Source organism: Athene noctua, chromosome Z, assembly GCF_965140245.1.
Source record: "Athene noctua chromosome Z, bAthNoc1.hap1.1, whole genome shotgun sequence".
In the NCBI taxonomy this organism is placed as follows: domain Eukaryota; kingdom Metazoa; phylum Chordata; class Aves; order Strigiformes; family Strigidae; genus Athene; species Athene noctua.
In genome coordinates, this window is record NC_134077.1 from 73575823 (window position 1) to 73596956 (window position 21134).

Consider the following 21134-nt stretch of genomic DNA (forward strand, 5'->3'; position numbering starts at 1 on the left):
TTTTGCATTACCTGTGTATTTTCTATTACTACTACTATTATTAGTCATTTCAATTATTAAACTTTTCTCATCTCAATTATGAGTCTCCTTACCTTTTGTCACGTCCCCCTCATCCGAGCAGGACAAGTGACTCAGATTCGCAAATCCCCGATGGAGCGGACAACAAGTCTCCAAGTCCAAACATTTATTAACTACCCACAATGTACTAAGTGAACACATGATAATTGGCTAAGTATATAGCAAGTTGTGTCAAGCAATACAATATTCCTTGTATTTCTTAATGGGAAAAGAGGGAGATAGAGGGAATGGGGAAATAGAGATCACCGGTCTGGGTTCCTGCGCTGATCCTGCCAGCAAGGGTTCCAGGAGGCGGCCATCATTTTTGCTGTCATCTGTCTTCTTTGCTTCACTGCTCTCTCCAGGGGGCCAGGGGGCAGAGCAGACAGGAGGGCAGAGCTGAAGACCCTTTCTTCCCCCCCTTGATTTATACAGCCTGTCCGTCCCCTAGATCGACTCACATACCTACGTATCCCACGTACTGGGAGGGGTAAGGTGCTTCATGGGATGTAATTAGCATAATCATGTTATGTAATATTAATATGTAATTAGCATAATCATGCTAGCCCTTGTTAGCATATTGAGGGGTGTTAACTTTAATATGCATTTCATGGGTAATGAAGCAAGGTCATTCACTGGACAGATGGCCCTTGAAACTTGCCCAGGTGCCCCAGAGCAGAGCCGTCCTGTCTCCACAGGGGTCCCCCTCCAGCTGCATCCTGTGTTATTGGGGCAGCCTTATCAGCTTTGATCTCCACAGGATGCACCCTGTGACTCATACTTTTGTCTTGCAAGTGTTTGAGGCATTTCTTCAATCAGCCTCAACTTTTGCTTTCTCAGGCTGCTTTTCTTAGTTTCTCACAGGCCTGGTTCCTCATCTCTCACACCTGTACCCCTCCAATTCTCTCCCCTATCCCCCAGTGCAGGCAAGGGTGATTGAGCAATTGTGTGGTGCTTGACTGCCAGCCAGGTTTAAACCACAACAAACCCTTAAACACTGCAGCAATCCACCTTACCACCCTTTCTTATTCTAACTGTAGTCTGTGCTTAGAAGAGGCAGCTGTGCAAGAAAAAAATGCTTACTGCATCAATGAGGGCTGAAGAAAATCAGAGACTTTGAGTATTAGGTGCCTGAAAGTGCATCCTTTTTATTTAATTATTCTATGAAAACTTAGCTTTTACAGCTGAAACCTAAAGATAATAGTGATATTAGCAGCAGTACACACTGGTAATCTGCATGGCATATCCCTAATTATCATTCATTTTATCTAGGGTCAAATTACATTGTAGTTATACAGATGGCTACAGACACACCCAACCTCCCCTGTCTGGAAAGTACATGTTTTTAAGTTACACACAACTTATGGGACCAAGCATGCTTTATTTTATTTTGGGGGATTTCTTTTTGCCATCTATTGCATTCTTCAACAGTAGGGCTTACCTCAGGACTCTGTCTGTTGCAATATACTGTCCAAGCCTTGATGCAGCTAAGTTTTCTTTTTGTGCAACTAGTACTTTGTTATGTCAAACTGTTCCTCCAGACTTGCATATTTGTAAGGTCCCTACAACTTTTTATATAGTAATTGATAAAGTAGAAATCCCTGCTTAATCAATAACGGTAGGAGTGTTACTGATCTACTATGCACTACCTACTTCTGCTATTAAGAAAGCTTGCTCCAGAGAGCAAGTTTAGTTCTTAAAAATTATTCATACTTCAGAAAAAGGCACAAGTTTATCCTCTGGGACTCCTCAGTCCTGAATCTCTATTCTTCCCATGAAAACTTCAATAATGTTATTAATTCTGTACAAACAAAGACAAGAGCTGAGATACTTTGGAAGTGCTCTACATTAAGACTATTCTGTACAGCAACATCTTTAACATGCCTCTGATATACTAGCACAAAATGAGCTTTTCAGTATATAATCTAACATGGCATTCAAGTTTTCACTTCAGTAATACAAGCAAACTGTTTTCCTGTTAAATGTTTTCCCTGTACTATAATGTTGTATATAACTTTATCCATGACCTAAAAGTTGGTTAAAATGTTTTAACTAAATTTCTCCAAAGCACTGAAAGTTAGAAATAACTACAAGCCAGGATTTTTCTTCATAATTTTTAATACTTTTCACTTTTAAATACTGGTTTTAAATTTGTGATTGTAACATGGAAGAGCCAACTTCTAATTTTTAAAACTTATTAGAATCATAAAGCTATTATAGAACAGTTTACACTCTACACACTCAAGGTACCCAAAAATATGATTCATGTTTTAAGTCTGTAGATGAACAGTGGCAATTCAAATACAGTGTTATCTGTACAACTTGACAAAAATACAAGGTGGACAATCTGATAAAAGAGAATCTGCACAACTTCAGATAAGCCAGCTCAGCCCAATTAAGTAAAAGGTATTTTTTTTCTTCATACTGCATTACATTTTTCACAGATAAATTTGTCAAAATAAGATGTTCAGGTTCTCAGACAGGATAACAATGACCATCTATCTCATCCTCATTACCAATACAAGTTCTATGAAGTAATTTCCTTCAGAATTTAAGTTCTCTAAACAGACACAGATATTCAGAGAACGATAGCTGATGGAGAAGACTGCTGCATTCTCAGCCCTTCAAGTTGGTTCATCTTTTAGAAACATCCACTCTGAAGTCAGGAACTGCTTCGGTAAAGAAGTGTGTATAAATACTACAATCCATTAACAGGAAGCAGTGAACACAGAGTACACAGATATGTGGCAGTGACAAAAGAGCTATGGGCTCAAGAGACAGGGCAAACTTTACAAAACCATACAAGATCCCTTCTAGAAGAAAGGATCTAATGGCTATTTTCATATGGACAATCTGAGAGGTCTACAGGGAACTGCCTTTTTTTCATCTGTTTATGAAGAGCTCAATTAATACCGATTTCTCAATCTTGCAATTCCTTCCATATTCTTCAAGAAGCCTCTTACAACTCTGATTGGGCAGGGCTAGCTGTAGTGAAGTACCAGTGCCTTTATCTAAAAGTAAAACATTCTTTACAAATAGTATCTGTAGTGTATTTTTATTTACAGAATAAATCACAAAAGTACATCACATTTAGTGCAAATGCAACTAATGATATAAGTTCATATACTGCTTTGTAAACTTTCCATACCTTTGTAAAATAAAGCTATCCAATTAAATTACTCATCCATGTTCCAACAATTACCAGAAACAGCAAATAAGGAGTTAAACTCTATATTTTGGATTTTTTTTTTTAACCTTCCCATCTGTGGCTCTGGTGGAATGAACCACTGCTTGGTTGATGTAAAAAGATGAAGTACATTTGAGGTATAAGATTTTTGACATCACTATATAAAACGCTCACTGGTGATACAGTAAACAAGTACAAATTTTCATCTTATTTGCCTTACTAGCATTACCATATAGGCACTTTTCTACATATTCAAATTAACAGAATAACTCTGTGATAAGGCATATTCCATGCAAACCATTAAAGAAAGGCAAATAAAAAGGGAAGAGTTATGGAGCATGAAATCTGCATGCATGTATAATCATGTGTTATGTATGATTTAATTTTTACAGAGATGATGAACAGAAAGCTTTTCAACACTGTGAAGATCACATTTAATCATTTACCAAATCTTCATTAGGTTACTGTATTATATTTATTGTCAGGCACCTACCATTCTGTATCAAATAAGACTTTTAGCTTTCTTTTGAAAAAAATATATCAAACTTTTTTTCTTAAGATACACAAGTCAGTGAAACACTGAGCAGTGTCTGAAGAGTTTCTGACTATGGGACATGGTTAAAAGACCTCAGAGTCAGTACCAATCTGCCAGAGTCCACTCTCAATGAGCATTTCCAGAATCAAATGCAGGCAAATATCTGACATTTAAATTCTCACAGAAACTAAAGGGAACTTTTCAATAAGAACTATGCATCCTTATAGCTCTGATGGGTTTTATGATCAAGAGAAGTTATTTTCTATATGAACCTTACAGCATGGCTTTATTAAGATGAGGAATGCACATGCAGGATCTGAGAATAATGTACTCATCCTTATTCTAGACTGGGAATGTTGGTCTTATGTAGTCCAAATTACTCCCAATAAATATTATAGTGTACCTTCTCACAGCTTTGGGAAAGCTCTGGATATCATGCAATACAGCAGTCCACATATAGCATGGACAGATGACTTTAAGCTTTCAGGCAGTCTCCTACACACTCATACAGAGTCTTCCTAGATATTTCCAGATGTTTGAAAACAAAATTCTGTAGCACATATTACATAACTAAAAAATACAATAGAAATATAAAGATATCTGGAAAAAAATAAAGCTTTTCACACTCTTACTCCTTCAGAACCAAATATCGTCATAAGAGTAAGACAATAGAAAAGGCAAAGTCATAAGAATATCAACAGCCCTCAGTTATTAACTGACATTTTATGTAACAAGATGATTCATTATAGAAACCAGCAGCAGTGATCTATGATTATACAAAGCAAAATAAAACCTGCCAATAAGTCACCTAGACTTTACTGAAGTCCCTCCCTCCCAAAATACCATACAGATTTTTGTGCATGTAAAGCACAAACAGTATGCTATATGTGAATTTGTCTTCTGTACTTTAGACATGCACAAGAACTGCATGAGTATCTTTGTAAGGTTGACAGTGAAATTCTGCAACTTGTTTAAAATTCAAGCAGTAACCCACGTTTGTGATACAAAGTTGTATGTGTTCTTCCTCTCCTAAAGCAAGCAAATAAAAAGAGCCATATACATGTTATCAATACATGTATTTATAATTACACACTGATTCAGCAAGAAAAGTTAGCAGGAGAGCACTAATTTCAGATACTCAGACAGTATATTCACTTCAGTATATAAAGCCTAGAACTTGGGCTGTAAAAAGACTGTAGATCCTTCGTTCCACCATGGAGTGCTCTATGCATGGTCACTTCTCCAATGTGGAATGCTCACCCAGTCTTGTTCTGATAGCTTCAGGTAAGCAAAGACAAAAATACAGCAATGAAAAGTTTGAACAGTAATAGGAATCAGGAACTGTTAAACACCTTAAATAGTATCAGCACTGCTATAACTGTGTTTGCACTGTTGGCTCACGACAACCATGTTCTTCCATACACTAGTTCTCTAATAATATACAAATAAGAGTGTGAATCATTGCAGGGCTACCTGTTATGGAAGGCTCACATGATCAAGACTTTTAGAAGTTTGACATAGTCAGTAGAACCCCAAAACAGAAGTAGCCTATGTCATGCAAAGAAAAAGTGATAACTTATTTTCAGATCATGCTGTAATACTAGAACCACCAAATGCAATTTGATGGTTTGACAGTACAGTTATACATTAACTATATGGTAAGAGTCTACACTAACAAAAATGAAGTAAAGCCTTAGCCCTAAGGCTTATATCTGACAGATTCCAACAGCCCCAAAACTGATCAAGTAATCCTCTTCTAATGTCGTATCATCGTTTAAACGTCAGAATCGTTTTAGATGAGCCCAATGACCTATACGATTAAAATACATCCACAGTCTTCAGAAATCATCTGTAAATCTCTTTTCTTTCTTAGGCTCATCAGAAAGGCTAGAAGTTTAAGTCACAACTTCTAAATACTCCAGTAATTCACACTGGTCTGTCAAGAAAGTTCCATTAATAAAAATCCCTGTTCAAAACTGTTCTGCTAATATAAAAGAATACTTTGACCTTCATACAATGCTAATATATAAGTAGATATAAGTACATATAAGTACTAAGTACTAAGAATTTAAGATATCAAAACCTCATGAGGCTCTGAGAAACGTCAGTATGTATTCTTTTCAGAACAAGTGTTAAATGCCTAGGATAGCTGAGAAAACAGTAATTCATTCTTTTGTTTCTACATAAGTAATTTATGTATGCAAAAACTTGAAACATAAAATAGTATGTCTACAAAAATTAATACTTGATAATTTGTGCACCTTTTTTTCATGCTAATAATATTTGTACGTAGTGCCTGCAAGACTATGATCTTACTGGCATCACGGGGACATGGTGGGATGGCTCCCGTGACTGGAGTCTTGGAATGGAAGGATACAGGCTCCTTAAGAAGGACAGGCAGGGGAGATGAGGAGGATATGTCACCCTCTGTCAGTGACCAGCTGGAGTGCTTGGAGCCTTGCCTGGGGATGGATGAGGAGCCGACTGAGAGCTGACTGTGGGTCAGAATCAAAGCGGGAGGGCAGGGACAGGTGACATTATAGTGGGGGTCTGCTACAGGCCGCCCAACTAGGAAGACTAGGTGGGTGAGACCCTCTTAGACAGATAGGAGCAGCCTCATGGGGCACTTCAACCACCCCAATATCTGTGGGAGGGACAGCACAGCAGGGCATAAGCAATCCAGGAGGTTCCTGGAATGCACTGATGATAACTTCCTTCTCCAAGTGACAGAGAAGCCAACCAGGAGAGGTGCTATGCTGGACCTTGTTCTCACCAACAAGGAGGGGCTGGTGGGAAATGTGAAGCTCAAGGGCAGCCTCGGCTGCATGACCATGAAATGGTGGAGGTCAAGACCCTTAGGGGAGCGAGGAGGGTGCACAGCAAGCTCACGACTTCAGGAGAGCAGGCTTTGGCCTCTTCAGGGATCTGCTAGGCAGAGTAACATGGGATAAAGCCCTGGAGGGAAGAGGAGCCCAAGAAAACGGGTTAATACTCAGGGATCACCTGCCCCAAGCTCAGGAGCAGTGCATCCTGACAAAGAGGAAGTCAGGTAAGAACCTGAGGAGGCCTGCAGGGATGAACAAGAAGCTCCTGGACAAGCTCAAACACAAAAAGGAAGCCTGCAAAGGGTGGAAACAAGGAGAGATAGCCTGGGGAGGAGTACAGAGAAACTGTCCGAGCAGGCAGGGATCAGATTAGGAAGGCCAAAGCCCTGATAGATTTATATCTGGCCAGGGATGTCCACAGCAACAAGAAAAGCTTCTATAGGCAGGTTGGTGATAAAAGGAAGACTAGGGAACATGTGGGCCCTGTCCAGGAGGAAATGGGAGACTTTACCCGGGATATGGAGAAGCCTGAGGTACTCAATGAATCTTTTGCCTCCGTCATCACCGGCAGGTGTTCCCAACACACTGCCCAAAACAGATGGACATATTGACAGATGGGCCACTCAGAGGATAACGAATTAGCTGGATGGTCGCACTCAAAAAGTTGCAGTCAACAGCTCAATGTCCAACTGGACAGCAGTGACAAATGGTGTTCCTCAGAAGTCAGTGTTGAGACTAGCACTGTTTAACATCTTTGTTGGCAACATGGACATGGGATCGAGTGCACTGTCAGCAAGTTTGCTGACAACACCAAGCTGTGTGGTGCGGTTGACACACTGGAGGGAAGGGATGTGCCATCCAGAGGGACCTGGACAAGCTAGAGAGATGGGCCCATGCAAACATCATAAAGTTCAACAAGGCCAAGTGCAAGGTCCTGCACATGGGTCAAGGAAATCTCAAGCACAAATAGAGGCTGGGTGTGAGTGGATTGAGAGCGGCCCTGCAGAGAAGGACTTGGGGGTGTTAGTGGATCAAAAAGTGACTGTGAGCCAGCAATGTGCACTTGCAGCCCAGAAAGCTAACCGTGTCCTGAGCTGCATCAAGAGAAGCGTGGCCAGCAGGTTAGGGAAGTGGTTGTCCCCCTCTACTCCACTCTCATGAGACCCCACCTGGAGTTCTGTGTCCAGCTGTGGGGCCCCCAACATAAGGGCATGGACCTGCTCTAGTGGGTCCAGAGGAGGCCACGAAGACAATCAGAGGGTTGGAGCACCTCCCCTGTGAGGACAGACTGAGAGCTGGGGTTGTTCAGTCTAGAGAAGAGAAGGCTCCAGGAAGACCTTATAGCAGCCTTCTTGTACTTTAAGGAGGTAGGTCTACAGGAAAGATCAGGAGGGACTCTAACCAGGGAGGGTAGTGATAGGATGAGGCATAACAGTTTTAAACTGAAAGAGGGTAGATTCAGATTAGATATAAGGAAGAAATTCTTTCCTGTAAGGGTGGTCATGCACTGGCACAGGTTGCCCAGAGAAGCTGTGGCTGCCCCCTCCCTGGCAGTGTTCAAGGCCAGGTTGGACGGGGCTTTAAGCAACCTGGTCTAGTGGAAAGTGTCCCTGCCCACGGCAGGGGGCTTGGACCTAGATGATCTTTAAAGGTCCTTTCCAACCCAAACTGTTAGAGAATCATAGGAATGTTTTTAAACGTATATTGCATACATGTATTAAAAGCAAGCACTGAATTAACGCTAATCATGATAAGACTTCTAGATTGCATACTTCTGTTTGACCTTAAATGTGTAACAGTGAATTAAGAATGAAAAATATGAATATGTACCTGTGAATACTAGAATAAAATAGGCTTTCCTGCTGTTTTCTCTTGCACGTATGATGTAAAACGCTTCAAGAATTTTGGGTATTCTCGTTTTGCCACTGCCCGTAACACTGATGCTGGTGCCCACCCTCCTGGGTTCACTAGAAGTAGAGAGGTAGACAGACATTAAAATACAGCAAAGCAACTAAAGGCTAGAAAGTATGAGTTTCTTATTCCTGCGACTTTCTGAAATAACAGAAAAGAATAATGATCAGCAATTTTTTTAATGCCTTTACAGCTCCTATTGTAGCACCTTCTACTCTTAATACTCAAACTCAGTTCAGTTATATGATGCCACTATTTAGAAAGCTTTAAACATCATGTCCTGTGAGTCTTTGGGGAATGTCCAAATGGAAGACAATATTCTCTATGGACTTTCAGGAAACAGAAGAAAGAGACTGAAGTTACTACTTATTTCAAAGAAAAGAGAAGTTAGTCTTAACCTTTTAATAACTGCTGCACTTGTCTGCAGAACTGCTACACAGCCAATGTCTTACAAATTATTTTTAAAGCACTTTAAACAAAATTCAAACTGATATTAAAATACACTACAATTCACAAGGGCAAGTATTTTGCTGAAAAAGCTGCTGGTTTCCACATAATCGTAGTTCAGAATTTACCAATAAAAATTGTAAGTAATTAGGAAACTTCTAAAAAGGAAACAAAGCAGCTTACACCAGAGTTTAACATCCTATAGTAGTATTTGTACAGGATTTAATACAAATTACATCACTCCTATATAGCAAAGATTTACTGAACCAGTTTTTCAGACTCTGACTCTTTGATAAACCACGCAATAGGTGGTTAAAATTAATAAGCAGGTAAGCTACTCTAAGTGTTTTGTAGCTCCAGGAGAGGACCTGATAAGTACATTGCTCCAATACACTGATAAATACTGGGTACAGTAACAATAGTTTGGCTTTGATAACTTTTCAGTCAATACCAAGGATTCTATCAGTTAAAAAAAAAAAGTAAAACTAGATTATACAGCTTGCAAAGACTGTCATACAAAATGTATTTGCTCCTTCTCAACACTGAGGGTAAGAACTGTATCTTTACTATCAGCAGCTTTTCTACCTAACAAGATGAACTGGGGGGGGGGCGCAGGGGGGAATACAGCAGTGAGTGAGAAAGACATACTATTACTGAAATTAAGAGCTACGCCAAGTCATTTCGGCTGCAGACATTTCTTCTGCCCACCCTCCTCAACCCCAAGGTTACGTGCTTAAAACTGAGCCACACACCTTAGGTTTATTCCTTGTAGAATGCAACACAGTGAATGAACCCACTCACTGATTCATGTAGCACATCAGTCTTTTGAACATGAAGACTATAAATGTGAGGCTATATATAAATTTGACAGAAAGCTACATCAAGATTTTTTGCCAGTATTCAGCTCTTCGGAATTAGCATACATCATGAATGTCATAGTGAAATATTTTAGACTTACCATTAGCTACATATGTAATCTTGCACAGGATGTTGTCCCTGCTAATTTCCTTGTTCCCCTCTGGTGGGCTTACTAATGTCTGACAAATCATAGCAATGTTTATTTTGGCACGGACACAGCGATTGTTCAGCTGACAAAAAAAAGAAACAATTGTAAACCTCAGACTAAATTTGTTTTAGCATACTTGACTGCTAACATTTTAAATTCCTATGAAATCTAAGCCACTCCAGAAGCTGTGTTTCTGAGAGTTTGCACTCTAGCACTACATGGATGTAACATGAATGTAAATGAAATGAAAGGTACATGTTGAATAGGGAAAGGGTTAAACTAAAATGCCTGTATCTCAGGTTTCTGCTTGCTTAATACATATTACAAGTTAATTACTTCAGTTATTGTGACAAAGTAGTAGAGAAACATTTAAAGAATAATGTATCAGCATTTACAATTATCAGTTAGTAGCTTTTCCCTTATAAGCAGGGCATAGAAATTAACAGACAAATATTACACAGAAAACAATCTTTGCTACTGAGAGAACCAAGGCAGAACTGTGTAAGATGGAGGTTTAACAGATTCTGTATTTACAATCTTACAACCCTACTTCTATATCTGACAATATCAAAGAGTTATTGATTTGACGCCATACAAAATCACCTCAATTCTTTAATTTTAATTCTTCAATTTTAAAGAGTTTTCACAACTCTTTTGCTTCCATTCTGCTGCAACCTCAGATCTGTCAACTGTTGAGATAAGGCAAGAAAGCTTTTGGCTGATAATGCCTTCATCAGGTAATTTTATCACCTGTTTTAAATAAACTGTATTTTTGCATAACCCCTCACCTCCCTCACACTATTATTGCATGTGCATTACCATGCAATCAAAAAAGTTATCTTAAAAGCAGAACTTGACAGAATGAAAATAATACTTACAGGAGCACTGTCATGTTCCACAGAGAAATTGCACACAATCCATGTTTCAGGATCATTTTCACTGAATGCTGGTATCTTTCTGATGGCAGACAAATACAGCACATCCCTTTGAGAAGCTGGCCACACCCTCTGCAGAAAGACACCTGAATATAAGCTTTTCCAATTTTGCAAAATAAGTATTTACTATCCTTAAAGGAAAAAACAAGCAAGGCAAGCCAGGTCAGTCATGTTATTTAAATGAAAGTTTAAGTTAGTAATTTCATTTTCAAAACTAAAACAGAATTTAGCTGTTTGTACAGATGCATCATATGGCTATGCTTAATTTTAAAAAATTTAAGGCAAAAGCTTAAGGCCTTTGAAATGCAAAAAGCCAAGCTGAAATAACTTTTGCAGTAGACCAACACGAAGAGGCAGTTTCCCTCCTGTTCCTTCAACCTCAAGTTTACATTTTAGTTAATACTTGTAAGCTACAAACTGAATCAGTAGTTATTTATAAATAGATGGATCTACAGTCACTTATATTTCCAGAAAAAGGAAATATTTAAAACAAATATTGTTTCAAAAAGCTACTACTTCAGTAAGACAGATATAGTCAACTGATACTACCTAAGGGAATGTTTCAGAAGCAAAATGTCTAATAAAATAAGAAAAATATGAAAGTCCTTTTCCTGACACTCAATAGAGGAAAAAAGTTTAGCTTTTACCACAACATTACACAATTTACACAACTGTCTTACTCATTAGCATGACTCCTCTGTCACAGAATTTTTAAGGTAGCCACATTACTGGTGAAATTGTCAAAGAAAAATATTTGGTTTAATATTTGAGTATACTAATTATTGGAATCATGCAAGATTAAAGATTCATCTGTATACTTAATTCCCTTTTTTTTTAAACTTTAAGTTACAGTTGTTGAGTGATAATTCAAATTAACATTTTAGTAAATTTACACCTAAACTTGAGAGGGAAAAAACCAAAGAAGTTACAAGAACAAATGTTGTACCAGCAATTATATCACCTCATAATGCAAATGTGTATGTTAACTTATTGTGGTCAACAATAGCTTGCATTATTACAAGAAAACATACAATATAATAGTACAGGTTTCTTCCATGTAGTCAGTGTTGATTTATTTTTTCTGCTTGCCTTGGATGACTCTTGCCTTGCTGGCAGTGATATAGTTATAGAGATTAAAAACAGTTCTAATTTGTTATTACAAGCTCTATCAGACACATGCACAATTATGCTATCATGACAAGTTTGAAAAACTGAGTAAGTTACAGTTTAATAGAGAACAGTATTTTAAGTTGTTAAGCCATTAAGAAGTATTCAGAATACAGGAAAATATATGCTCCAGACTGTCTCAGTAAGATATGCATACAGCTGAAGTGTTTTTACCTTATGTGTCTGGTAAATGATGATTGCATTATCAGCTAAATTTTCCACAACATGGAAATTTTCAATTGTTGCTAAAAGAGGAGGGGGGGAAAAAAATTCATCAGTAAACAAGCACAGATATTAGGTCAATGTTATAAACAATACCCTTGCTGATAAACATGCAGATCTTAAGAACTAATTCCTTACTTTCCCAATCATTACGAACATCGACGTTCCAGAAATAATGGCAAACTTCGTGCCCTGTTACCCCTTTAACGGCATGGGTTGCTTTCAAAGGATCTAAAACTATTCCATTCTCTTCCACCTCTCTTCTGTATACCTATAGCCAAATACAAAGAAATGTAGAATAGAATTTGTCAAAACTGTTCATTTTTGTTTTAAATTTTCATCATTTTTTTTTAAAAAAACACTTACCTAGAAGACTAACACATGAATAATTTGCCATGTCAATGTTCTCTGGTAACTACGAATGCGGACATTCTTACATGACAATTCACTTTAAAACAGCAGTATTTTAAGAATGCCTACTCCAAAAATGATTAAGCTACCTTATTTATCACTATGCACAAGGATCCATGCAAGCACAGTAGAGCAGCCAACACAGTAACCTGCTACCCTGACATTTTGGTACATAGAATTTACACATCATATTGATACCAAGTTTTAAGTAGGAGAGAATGAGAAAGGAATCTGAAAAGACAAAGCTATTGCAAGAGTTACACAGGATTTTATATGAATAAATGTATCAGAAGCCACAGCTCTTGTGGACTCCAGTCCTAACTTAAACAATGCTATTCTTAGAGAAGTTTAAACAGTGTAACTCGTGGAGTGATAGTATTCCCAGAGAATCATGGAATGACTTAGGTCAGAAGTAACCCTTAAGATCAACTCCAACTGGAAACCTAACACTGCCAAGTCCTCCAGGCTGAAAGTATCTGTCTTCATAGCATATTATCTCAATTACCATATCAATTAAACAACCCCCCAAATCTTTACCTTCATTTCTCCTTCTTCTACCACTAGTTGCCAGTTGGCATCTCCTCCTACATCTTGCAAGGAATATGTCATATGGTTTTGTACCATCTCTTCCACCTTTAAAAGAAAACACCACACATTAACTCCTTTCTTCCACCTTCTTGGGCAGAGACTCTACATTATTGGAAACCACAAGATAATACTTCTGTGCAGAGGCTGAATTTGGACAACAAAACTTTCTATTGCAGGTTAAGAAGCAGATACTTCTGGCCTTCAGAAACAAAAGCCAAAATCTTGATTCAACTTCCAACTTTATTCTTTATGAATACTTCCTATCCTTCCTTTGCACCTCTAAAACCATTATTTTTACTTAAGTTTTATTTCAGCATGTAAGAACTTACGTGAGGTACCTCTAAACAGAATTACAATGCACTAAGATATTCACTGAAGAGCATTTAAAAAGCTGAACAAAGGCAGGAGGGAATGGGGAGAAAACAGACAAGCTGTAAAAAAGTGAACACATATCAAAAGTCATATTGAAAGAGCAATGAAGGCAACAGTCATAAGAAAAGCATGCCTATTTTGTTTCATTGGCATCTTTGCACAGTTGCCAGCTAGAAAAAAAGAACAGAAATGCTTATGTTCAAAAAATTATGATGATACAAAGACTCCACTATGGTAAAATACTAATTTAAAAATTTAGCTAGATAGTTGTGTGCTTTTCTTAAAGGCCAAATATTTGATACATTTTTATCAAGCTGTGTGAATACCTCATTTTTTAATTCCATATAATGTGCAAGAAAATGAGGGCTGGGACGGGAAATGGATTTTTATTTTAGATCTACAAACTCCTCCTGTTTTTTTGGCTCCCCACCCCTTTCTAGATCCTACTCCTCCCCGAATAAGAACAGAAGCAAAAATATAAGGTATCCGTTGCTGTGTACAAGTACTGGAAACACTTTTTTCCACCCAAAAGCTAGGTGACTACTCAAACTTGTCACAGCAAATAGGTCCATGTGATTGACACTATTTTCCTGAATTACTAGAAGTACACTTTTTTTTTTTTCCAAAAGGAAAAGTACTTACAAGGAAAGATGAGTTGATCAACACAAAGATTAGTCTAAGAGGTGCACAATCACAAGATTAATGGCCTGAACCCATATGTAATTTTGCACAACTTTAATGTGAAGCCTAGTGTGCATGTAAAACAACATATATTTGAACAAGTAATGCAACAAGTAGAAAGCAAAATTAAAGAATACTTAATGATTTTTTTGTTATAGAATTAAAATATGTTACCAACAGGTTTCCTACAAGAGTCTTCGTTTTTTCCAGTGAAAACAACGACAATACATACAATCCAAACCAGGTAAGAATGCGAGCTATTTAAATATTCAATTTATTAGCTCTAGGTCACAACGCCTTGCCATGCTCCCAATGTCTACCTGCAACACTGTCAGGTCCCTGTGTCTCTTCTCCCCTAGCGCTTAATCTGTTGAAGGAAAAAGCTAGCTTTTATATGTCAGTTTTGTCTTTTGCCACTTTTTGCTTCACTCTAAATTCAGAGGTATGAGGGGAATAGAAGAACAGGCGGCGGCATCCACAGGAGTGCCATCTGAACACCTCCTTACTTCTGCTTCACCAAGGAATTGCAGTAGCTACCACTGCCTTGCGCATACTACCTGTCCAAAACATATGGAATCTAGGCAATAGTTGCTGTCTGCCAACCTGCACCTATTTCACAGGTACAGAGTCAAGATTCACAGCTTATTTCTCACGGGAGAGACCACACTATTACCTCTGGGTTCCTTGCAGGCTGCAGGAGTGTTATGCAAAAATACTTGTAACCTGTATGCCAGCAGCTTTGGTGGGATCATTAAGTGGGAAGTTCTTCACTTTAAAGGCCCTGAGAACAGCTCACTCAAAATCTGATAGTCCTTTAAAAGAAAGTAATCTGCAACCCATCTGCAGTACTTTAGGCCTACAACATCCCACTCAATTGACAGAGACAAATCAATGCCTTTGAGGGACAGTGAAAATTCAGGTCCCATCAGAATACATGTTTACTTCTCAATCTTAAAAATAAGGCTGCAAGTTTCTCCTTGACTTTTTACTGATACCAAAGTTCCCTTCGTACAAATGAAGTCTAGGAACAAGTCAGAATCAAGATATTAGCTTGCCTTTCCAAAAGCTAAATCCTCAGCCTGGAGGCAGAGGCCAGTTTCATATTAATAAGGTCCAGAGCAGATTCCCACCAAAAGAAGGTGTGTGGCTTTTCTCGTCGTGCTCTCAGTTGCCTTTCACTTGCTTGTTCAGTAGCAACGAAGCATCAGAGCAGGTGGACTGATTGTTAATCTGGCAGAAATTTGTTCTAGGTTAAATATCTGGGGGGATGTGTGTATGGCAGGGAGAGTAGTTTCCAATAGCTGAAGATGATCATCCTTTCTGCAGTGACTCAGTTAACTTGAAGCTGCATTCAAAGGCACTCAGCAATAACTTCTACACAGTATAATCCATGCAGCAGCTGAAAAGAACTACTTGACTGCAGACCATTTGATCCTTAACTTCAATTTGCGTTACTGTGATAAGGAGCTGGTTGACCTCAGATTTGTTTTTAAATGGTTAGTTTTTCAGCCACACTAGTGCTCTGATACTCAGGTTTACCATATGAATGCAGAAATATTATGACAGGCATAAAAGGTGAAAATGAGGAGGCCCACATATTTTAGCAGCTATGAGTTTCCCTTATATGAATTGTCCACATGCCCATAGCCTGACAGACAACCAGTTCCTATCTTCAGAATCAAACTTGCTTTCTATTACTTGATTCCTCCTCCCAAACAGAAACAAACTTGAAAAAATAACTTGGCTATGGGAGTACAAGATGAGTCTATCAGTGTTGTGCAAATATGACCTGCGTACTTTTTCTTTTGTGATAAGTTCAAACTTCAGAAATTAACTGGCTCCAAAAGGTCAAGGCAAGTGTTGGGATTTCAGTCTAATAAGCAAGTCTTTTTAAGTGCTAGGGTCCTGCTCATAGAGCTGGTATCAAGTTCTATAGGTGGTACAATTCCAGGCTCTGTTAATAAAAGAAAATCCTTCTATTTGAAAAAGCAGGTTGTCTGCAACATTAGTTAATAATTTTTAAAAAGCTCCAAAATAACAGATCCCAGAAGGAAGCTCCATATTCAGAATCACATATGGACCACAGCAGAAGGAAACTGATGGTATGAATGCCATGTCTGAACAGCTTTGAGACTAAAGAGCAAACATGTATTCGCCTATCTAATTCTACTATACTCTATGATCTTCAGAGCAAGCACCTAGATTAGTTTTGTATGTTGCTGGAATATGTCACTATGACTACATGGACATATTCAACATGCCAGACTTACTTTCAGAAGGGTAAGGGAATATACTGAAACTCTTCAGTAAAAATTCTCATACCCACAATCTGTTTGTCATAGTTTATGACCTTTCAGTAATAAAACCAGTTGTAGAGGTAAAGATGGCAATACTGAACCTTAACACTTATCACCTTAATGTCATTACAAACAAATGTTGGAAACAAAAATCAAACCTTTGATTTAAAAGCAACAAAAAATACTCAATTTAAAGCAAAGACCACCTCCAGACCACACAAAACATGTGTTATTCTACTTTTATTCTACTCAGAAATGCAAAATTTTCAAATTGTAGGCATTGTTAAAGCTGTTGAATTAAATCCAGCTATTCCACAAGATTTAGGCCTCTGCACAAGTGTATGCATGCAAGCTGGATGTAAAAAGACAACCATTTTGTACAGGAATAGAGAACTCCTTTGTCTCAACATACTACTTTAAAGCAAGCAGTGATTTATGTAACAAAAAACCCAGGTTCTAGAGAAGAGGATGAAATACAGCAAAAATATGCAACCCCCACTCTACACATTAATACAGTACCTGGGCGCTGAATCTGTGAACATCATCAGAGGCACTGACTAGATCAATGGAAGACATGGAGGAAGAGCGACTATAGGGCTACCAGAGACAGACAAAGAAAAAACCAAGTAATCAGAACAAAGGCACAACAGAGCATTCAGTACCAACTTGCAAGCACAAGATAATGAAAAGGAAAACAAAAGCACCATAAGCAGCAAGCACAGCAGCGAATGCTGATTTCATGCACCTATTATCTATTATGCTCCCAGTGTATCCCTGAGAGAAGCACAGTGTTTCCAGTAACACCAAAAAGTCAACTGATCATGATACAAGCAACTGGATTTTTTTTCGTTTTATAAAATCAATTCAATAAATTTTTAAGGTATCTGAAAAACACAGGTTACCAAGCTGGGATTTTTCCTTTATTATACAACAAGCTTGATACAAGTCAGTATTCTAAATAGATACTCAAATCAGCTACTTAATTTTAAAATGAGTAAATCATTGAAAGTTACTAGAAACACTTAAAAAAATAAATCACCTACCCATACAATATACTATATAGAAATATCATAGGTCAGACCATTATTCAGAGGAGATCATGAGAGATATCCTACCTTTTGGACAAACCGATGAGTCCCCACAGCAGAATATGCATCTCCAGAAGGTAAGGATGTTGGCCAGTGTAACCTAACCTTTTCACTCTGGGACTGCAACAAAACAGGTTTAGTTATTAGTAGCCAGCTGTTACTGGGTGGACTATGAAAGAGAGTGAGTCATCCTCAAACTATATAGTGGCTGCAACAACTAATGATGTCCATGACAGGCATTAAGCTGTCATCCTGCTCGAATTCTCAGTAAGTGAATGGACCCAAAGACTGAATTTGTCTATACTTCATGGTATACTTTTGAGTTAAGGAAAATAGACTGGCAGCATTAAGGATCCATGTAGTAGTACAACAGTCACTCAAAACTTCTACTCTAGGCTAAGAAATCCCAACGTCGGTAAACTCTGTTGGGTACTATATATCCACTAGGAAGTATTTTAATTCTTAACCAAGTCATTGTATTCACTATATTCATAAGCCTCATCACTTTTAAGATGAAAGATGCACCGCTTTGTTATACCCTCTCATTTTACATACTGCTATATGTTCTCGCATTCTATATATTTCCTCACATGCATCTTAACCCTTTCTAATCCTTCTCACTGAAGTGTGTTCAAGAAATTAGAGAAGTAGCCAGAGCCTATGAAATTTTTAAATAAGACAAACACCAACATAAATATGTCTTTTCTATTTCACATACTGCTAGAGTCAAAAGAAACTTCAGAGCAATAACTAGGTTTTGAGAAATAGCTGCAGCGTTTGATATTCTTATTTGCACAGGGCATCAGTAACATACAAAGGTAAGTTTTACACTGGACACATGCAGAATTTAGAAACTAGAGACATTCAGTTATCTTAACACATATTATCCTTTTCTATGTAATCTGTGAAGACACTTTCTCAAAATTAGTGTTAAGCAACAATATTTAACTGTAAATACTGAGTGAATTCTCCTTATCAATGTCAGAATAAAATATTTAGAGCTTCAGAAGATGCATTCCTGAAGAGAATTTCAGTAACCATAGTCTCCCAGGAAATCCCCATCATTAAGATATTTTACAAGTATCAATACCTGTTCTTCCATTTTATCCTGTCTATCGAGAGCAGCTTCAACAGCATCAAAGAATTCTTCTTCATTAATCAGACTGTTAGGACCTTCCTAGAGTGTTAAGAAACAAAAACAGTTCAAAATTTTGGAGACATGACAGTTCCACTTCAGTTTAAGTATTAGAAATACATATTTATATTATGCATATAACTGATGGAAGCAAATTTCTTCTATAGACCTCAAATATTTTCACCAATATTCTTAGATTACAATTTATCTGAAAACCCTACTTGGTAAAGAAAGTTAATCCCTCTAAACTACAACCAGGGGTAGTTGTGTAAGAAAAAAAACAGGAAATGGAGTAACAGTATCAATATGCACTGACATCACATTCAGGCTTTAATTAACATTTATCTTCTCTTAAAAACCTTTACAGTATGTCAGTAAAGTACACATATTAACATAATTGTGTAGCTAGACTCCTTCCAAGTATTCCAGTGCCTTAGGGTGCATTTCAGGTATGTGCTCAAAACATAACAGAATTCCAGGGATCCCTACTGAAAATTTTTGGAAATAACAGTTTAACACTAAACAGCAGGCAGAGTTGAGTCAACTATTAAAAACTTGAATCTAAGTAAAATGGTAATTTCAGAAAATGAAGTTTACTGCTTTTACTGTATTGTAAAACAAGCTGGTCTAGCAAAGTTCAAAAAACTACTTTACAACAGGGATACCTGGGAGAAGCAGCTGGGTTCATAACCAGGTAGACAAAGTCCAACCTCCTATCCATCTTTTTGTTTTACAGTGTATGCCTCAGTCACAACAGAGAACCTAACCTCAAGTTTCTTTTAAATGTCTCAATATATCAGTACTATTTCTCAGGTGCTGATTTGTAAATAGAAGCATGTTTGATTAATGTACATGAAAGGGTCAAGTTCTTAAAAATTATGCAAACTGCATTATAGGTGCATTAGCTTAAACTATTCTTCAGAAAGCGGTTTAAGCATCTTAGAATTTGACTAAATACCTCAACTGAGGAGGAAGCTGCTGAAATATTTAATTTAACAAATTAAAGAAACTTAAAAATCACTGAATTTGTCAACACAAAATTTGAAGTGACAGTAAGAAGTTAAAAATCAATTTGAGTTAAACTTCAGATTCTAGGACTGCCTCTGCAGTCAGGGTTTTCATAGTTGATTTATATATCTATATAGCCAAACCACTAAAAATGAAAGTACAATACTATCGCAATATAAGCAATATGAAATGTAGGAAAAAAAAAAATCAAAAATCAGTAGAAATATCTGTAAGCAAAATACTTTAGACAAAAGCAGAACATGGAAGCCCGAGGTGAAAACAGACTTCCCTCCTCAAATAATTAAGGACTGAAATTCTTCATACAGTTTCGATTTCCAAGGTGAAAAATAAAAGTGGCACAAACACGCCTGCACAAACCAAACACCTTGATTTATACACCCCTTTCCCCGCCTTAAAAAACAAACCAATCATTAGAAATCATAGCATTTTTCAAAATTTCAGAAGTAAAATTTGTACCTCATAGTCTGGCCCTCCAAAGTGGGACTTTTTCTTCAGTTCTGTCACAGCATTTTTGTATGCTTCTTCAACTCTTCTCTTTTTCTCTACCTCCTGTAAAATTACATAATCATTTGATGCAGTGAGAATGAATTGACTGATAATAGTCAACATACCAATAAATTGAATGACCAGTATATTTTTCCAACTAACAGTTGCAAAGCTATTGATTTGCTGAATTCGTTTTCATACATGTATTTTATGTGCACATATACATGCATAGGTAATACAAAGCTTGGGGAGCTAGCTCCCTTGAGAATACCTTCTTTAAATAACGTGAAAAAAAACTCCATCAGCAAGCAAAAACTTGTCCCTAGTTTAAGCATAGCTATTCTTGGTTCATTGAGGGTCAGACTTTGTATTTGATGATTGACCATTTATATAAAACTCCTTGACAGAGATGCTTGGGCAGTGATAAAGGGTGAAAAGTAAGACTGGTAAAAAGCTAACTTGTTAAATATGGTGAGATACTAATGGATCACAGCATTTAAGTATGTATCTATAATTAACTGGCATAGGATCAGTATGAATAATTTTGTGAACTCAATGTAGAGGCTAATAACTCAACATCATTCTCCTGTAATAGGTGTTTGCAACTGTACTAGAGCCACTGATGTCTATACAGTTATATATTTTGAATAAAAAGTAGTAATGGCAGAATCAGATTAAGTCTAGTACTTCCTCTGCAAATTCTACATTATCATTAGATATTCTCAGTGAAAAAGCTATAAACTACTGAAATACTT

The 21134-nt window shown here is 37.5% G+C and overlaps 1 protein-coding gene across 2 annotated transcripts in view; it reads right to left on the bottom strand.

Moving 5' to 3' along the window:
* Positions 1 to 239: 239 nt before the first annotated feature.
* The window catches only part of CERT1 (ceramide transporter 1), a 77480-nt gene continuing 56585 nt past the window's right edge, over positions 240 to 21134 (bottom strand). Inside the window, exons 8-18 of one of the 2 annotated variants that reach the window (XM_074931552.1) lie at positions 20350 to 20442; positions 18820 to 18906; positions 17757 to 17849; positions 17161 to 17238; positions 13241 to 13336; positions 12431 to 12563; positions 12245 to 12315; positions 10847 to 10975; positions 9921 to 10050; positions 8435 to 8571; positions 240 to 5057 (exon numbers count right to left, since the gene is read on the bottom strand). In XM_074931552.1, the coding sequence (XP_074787653.1) occupies positions 8444 to 8571; positions 9921 to 10050; positions 10847 to 10975; positions 12245 to 12315; positions 12431 to 12563; positions 13241 to 13336; positions 17161 to 17238; positions 17757 to 17849; positions 18820 to 18906; positions 20350 to 20442 (1038 nt within the window). In that variant the 3' untranslated portion in view covers positions 240 to 5057; positions 8435 to 8443. The remainder of the gene's footprint in view (positions 5058 to 8434; positions 8572 to 9920; positions 10051 to 10846; positions 10976 to 12244; positions 12316 to 12430; positions 12564 to 13240; positions 13337 to 17160; positions 17239 to 17756; positions 17850 to 18819; positions 18907 to 20349; positions 20443 to 21134) is intronic. The other variant, XM_074931553.1, reaches the window with a different exon arrangement.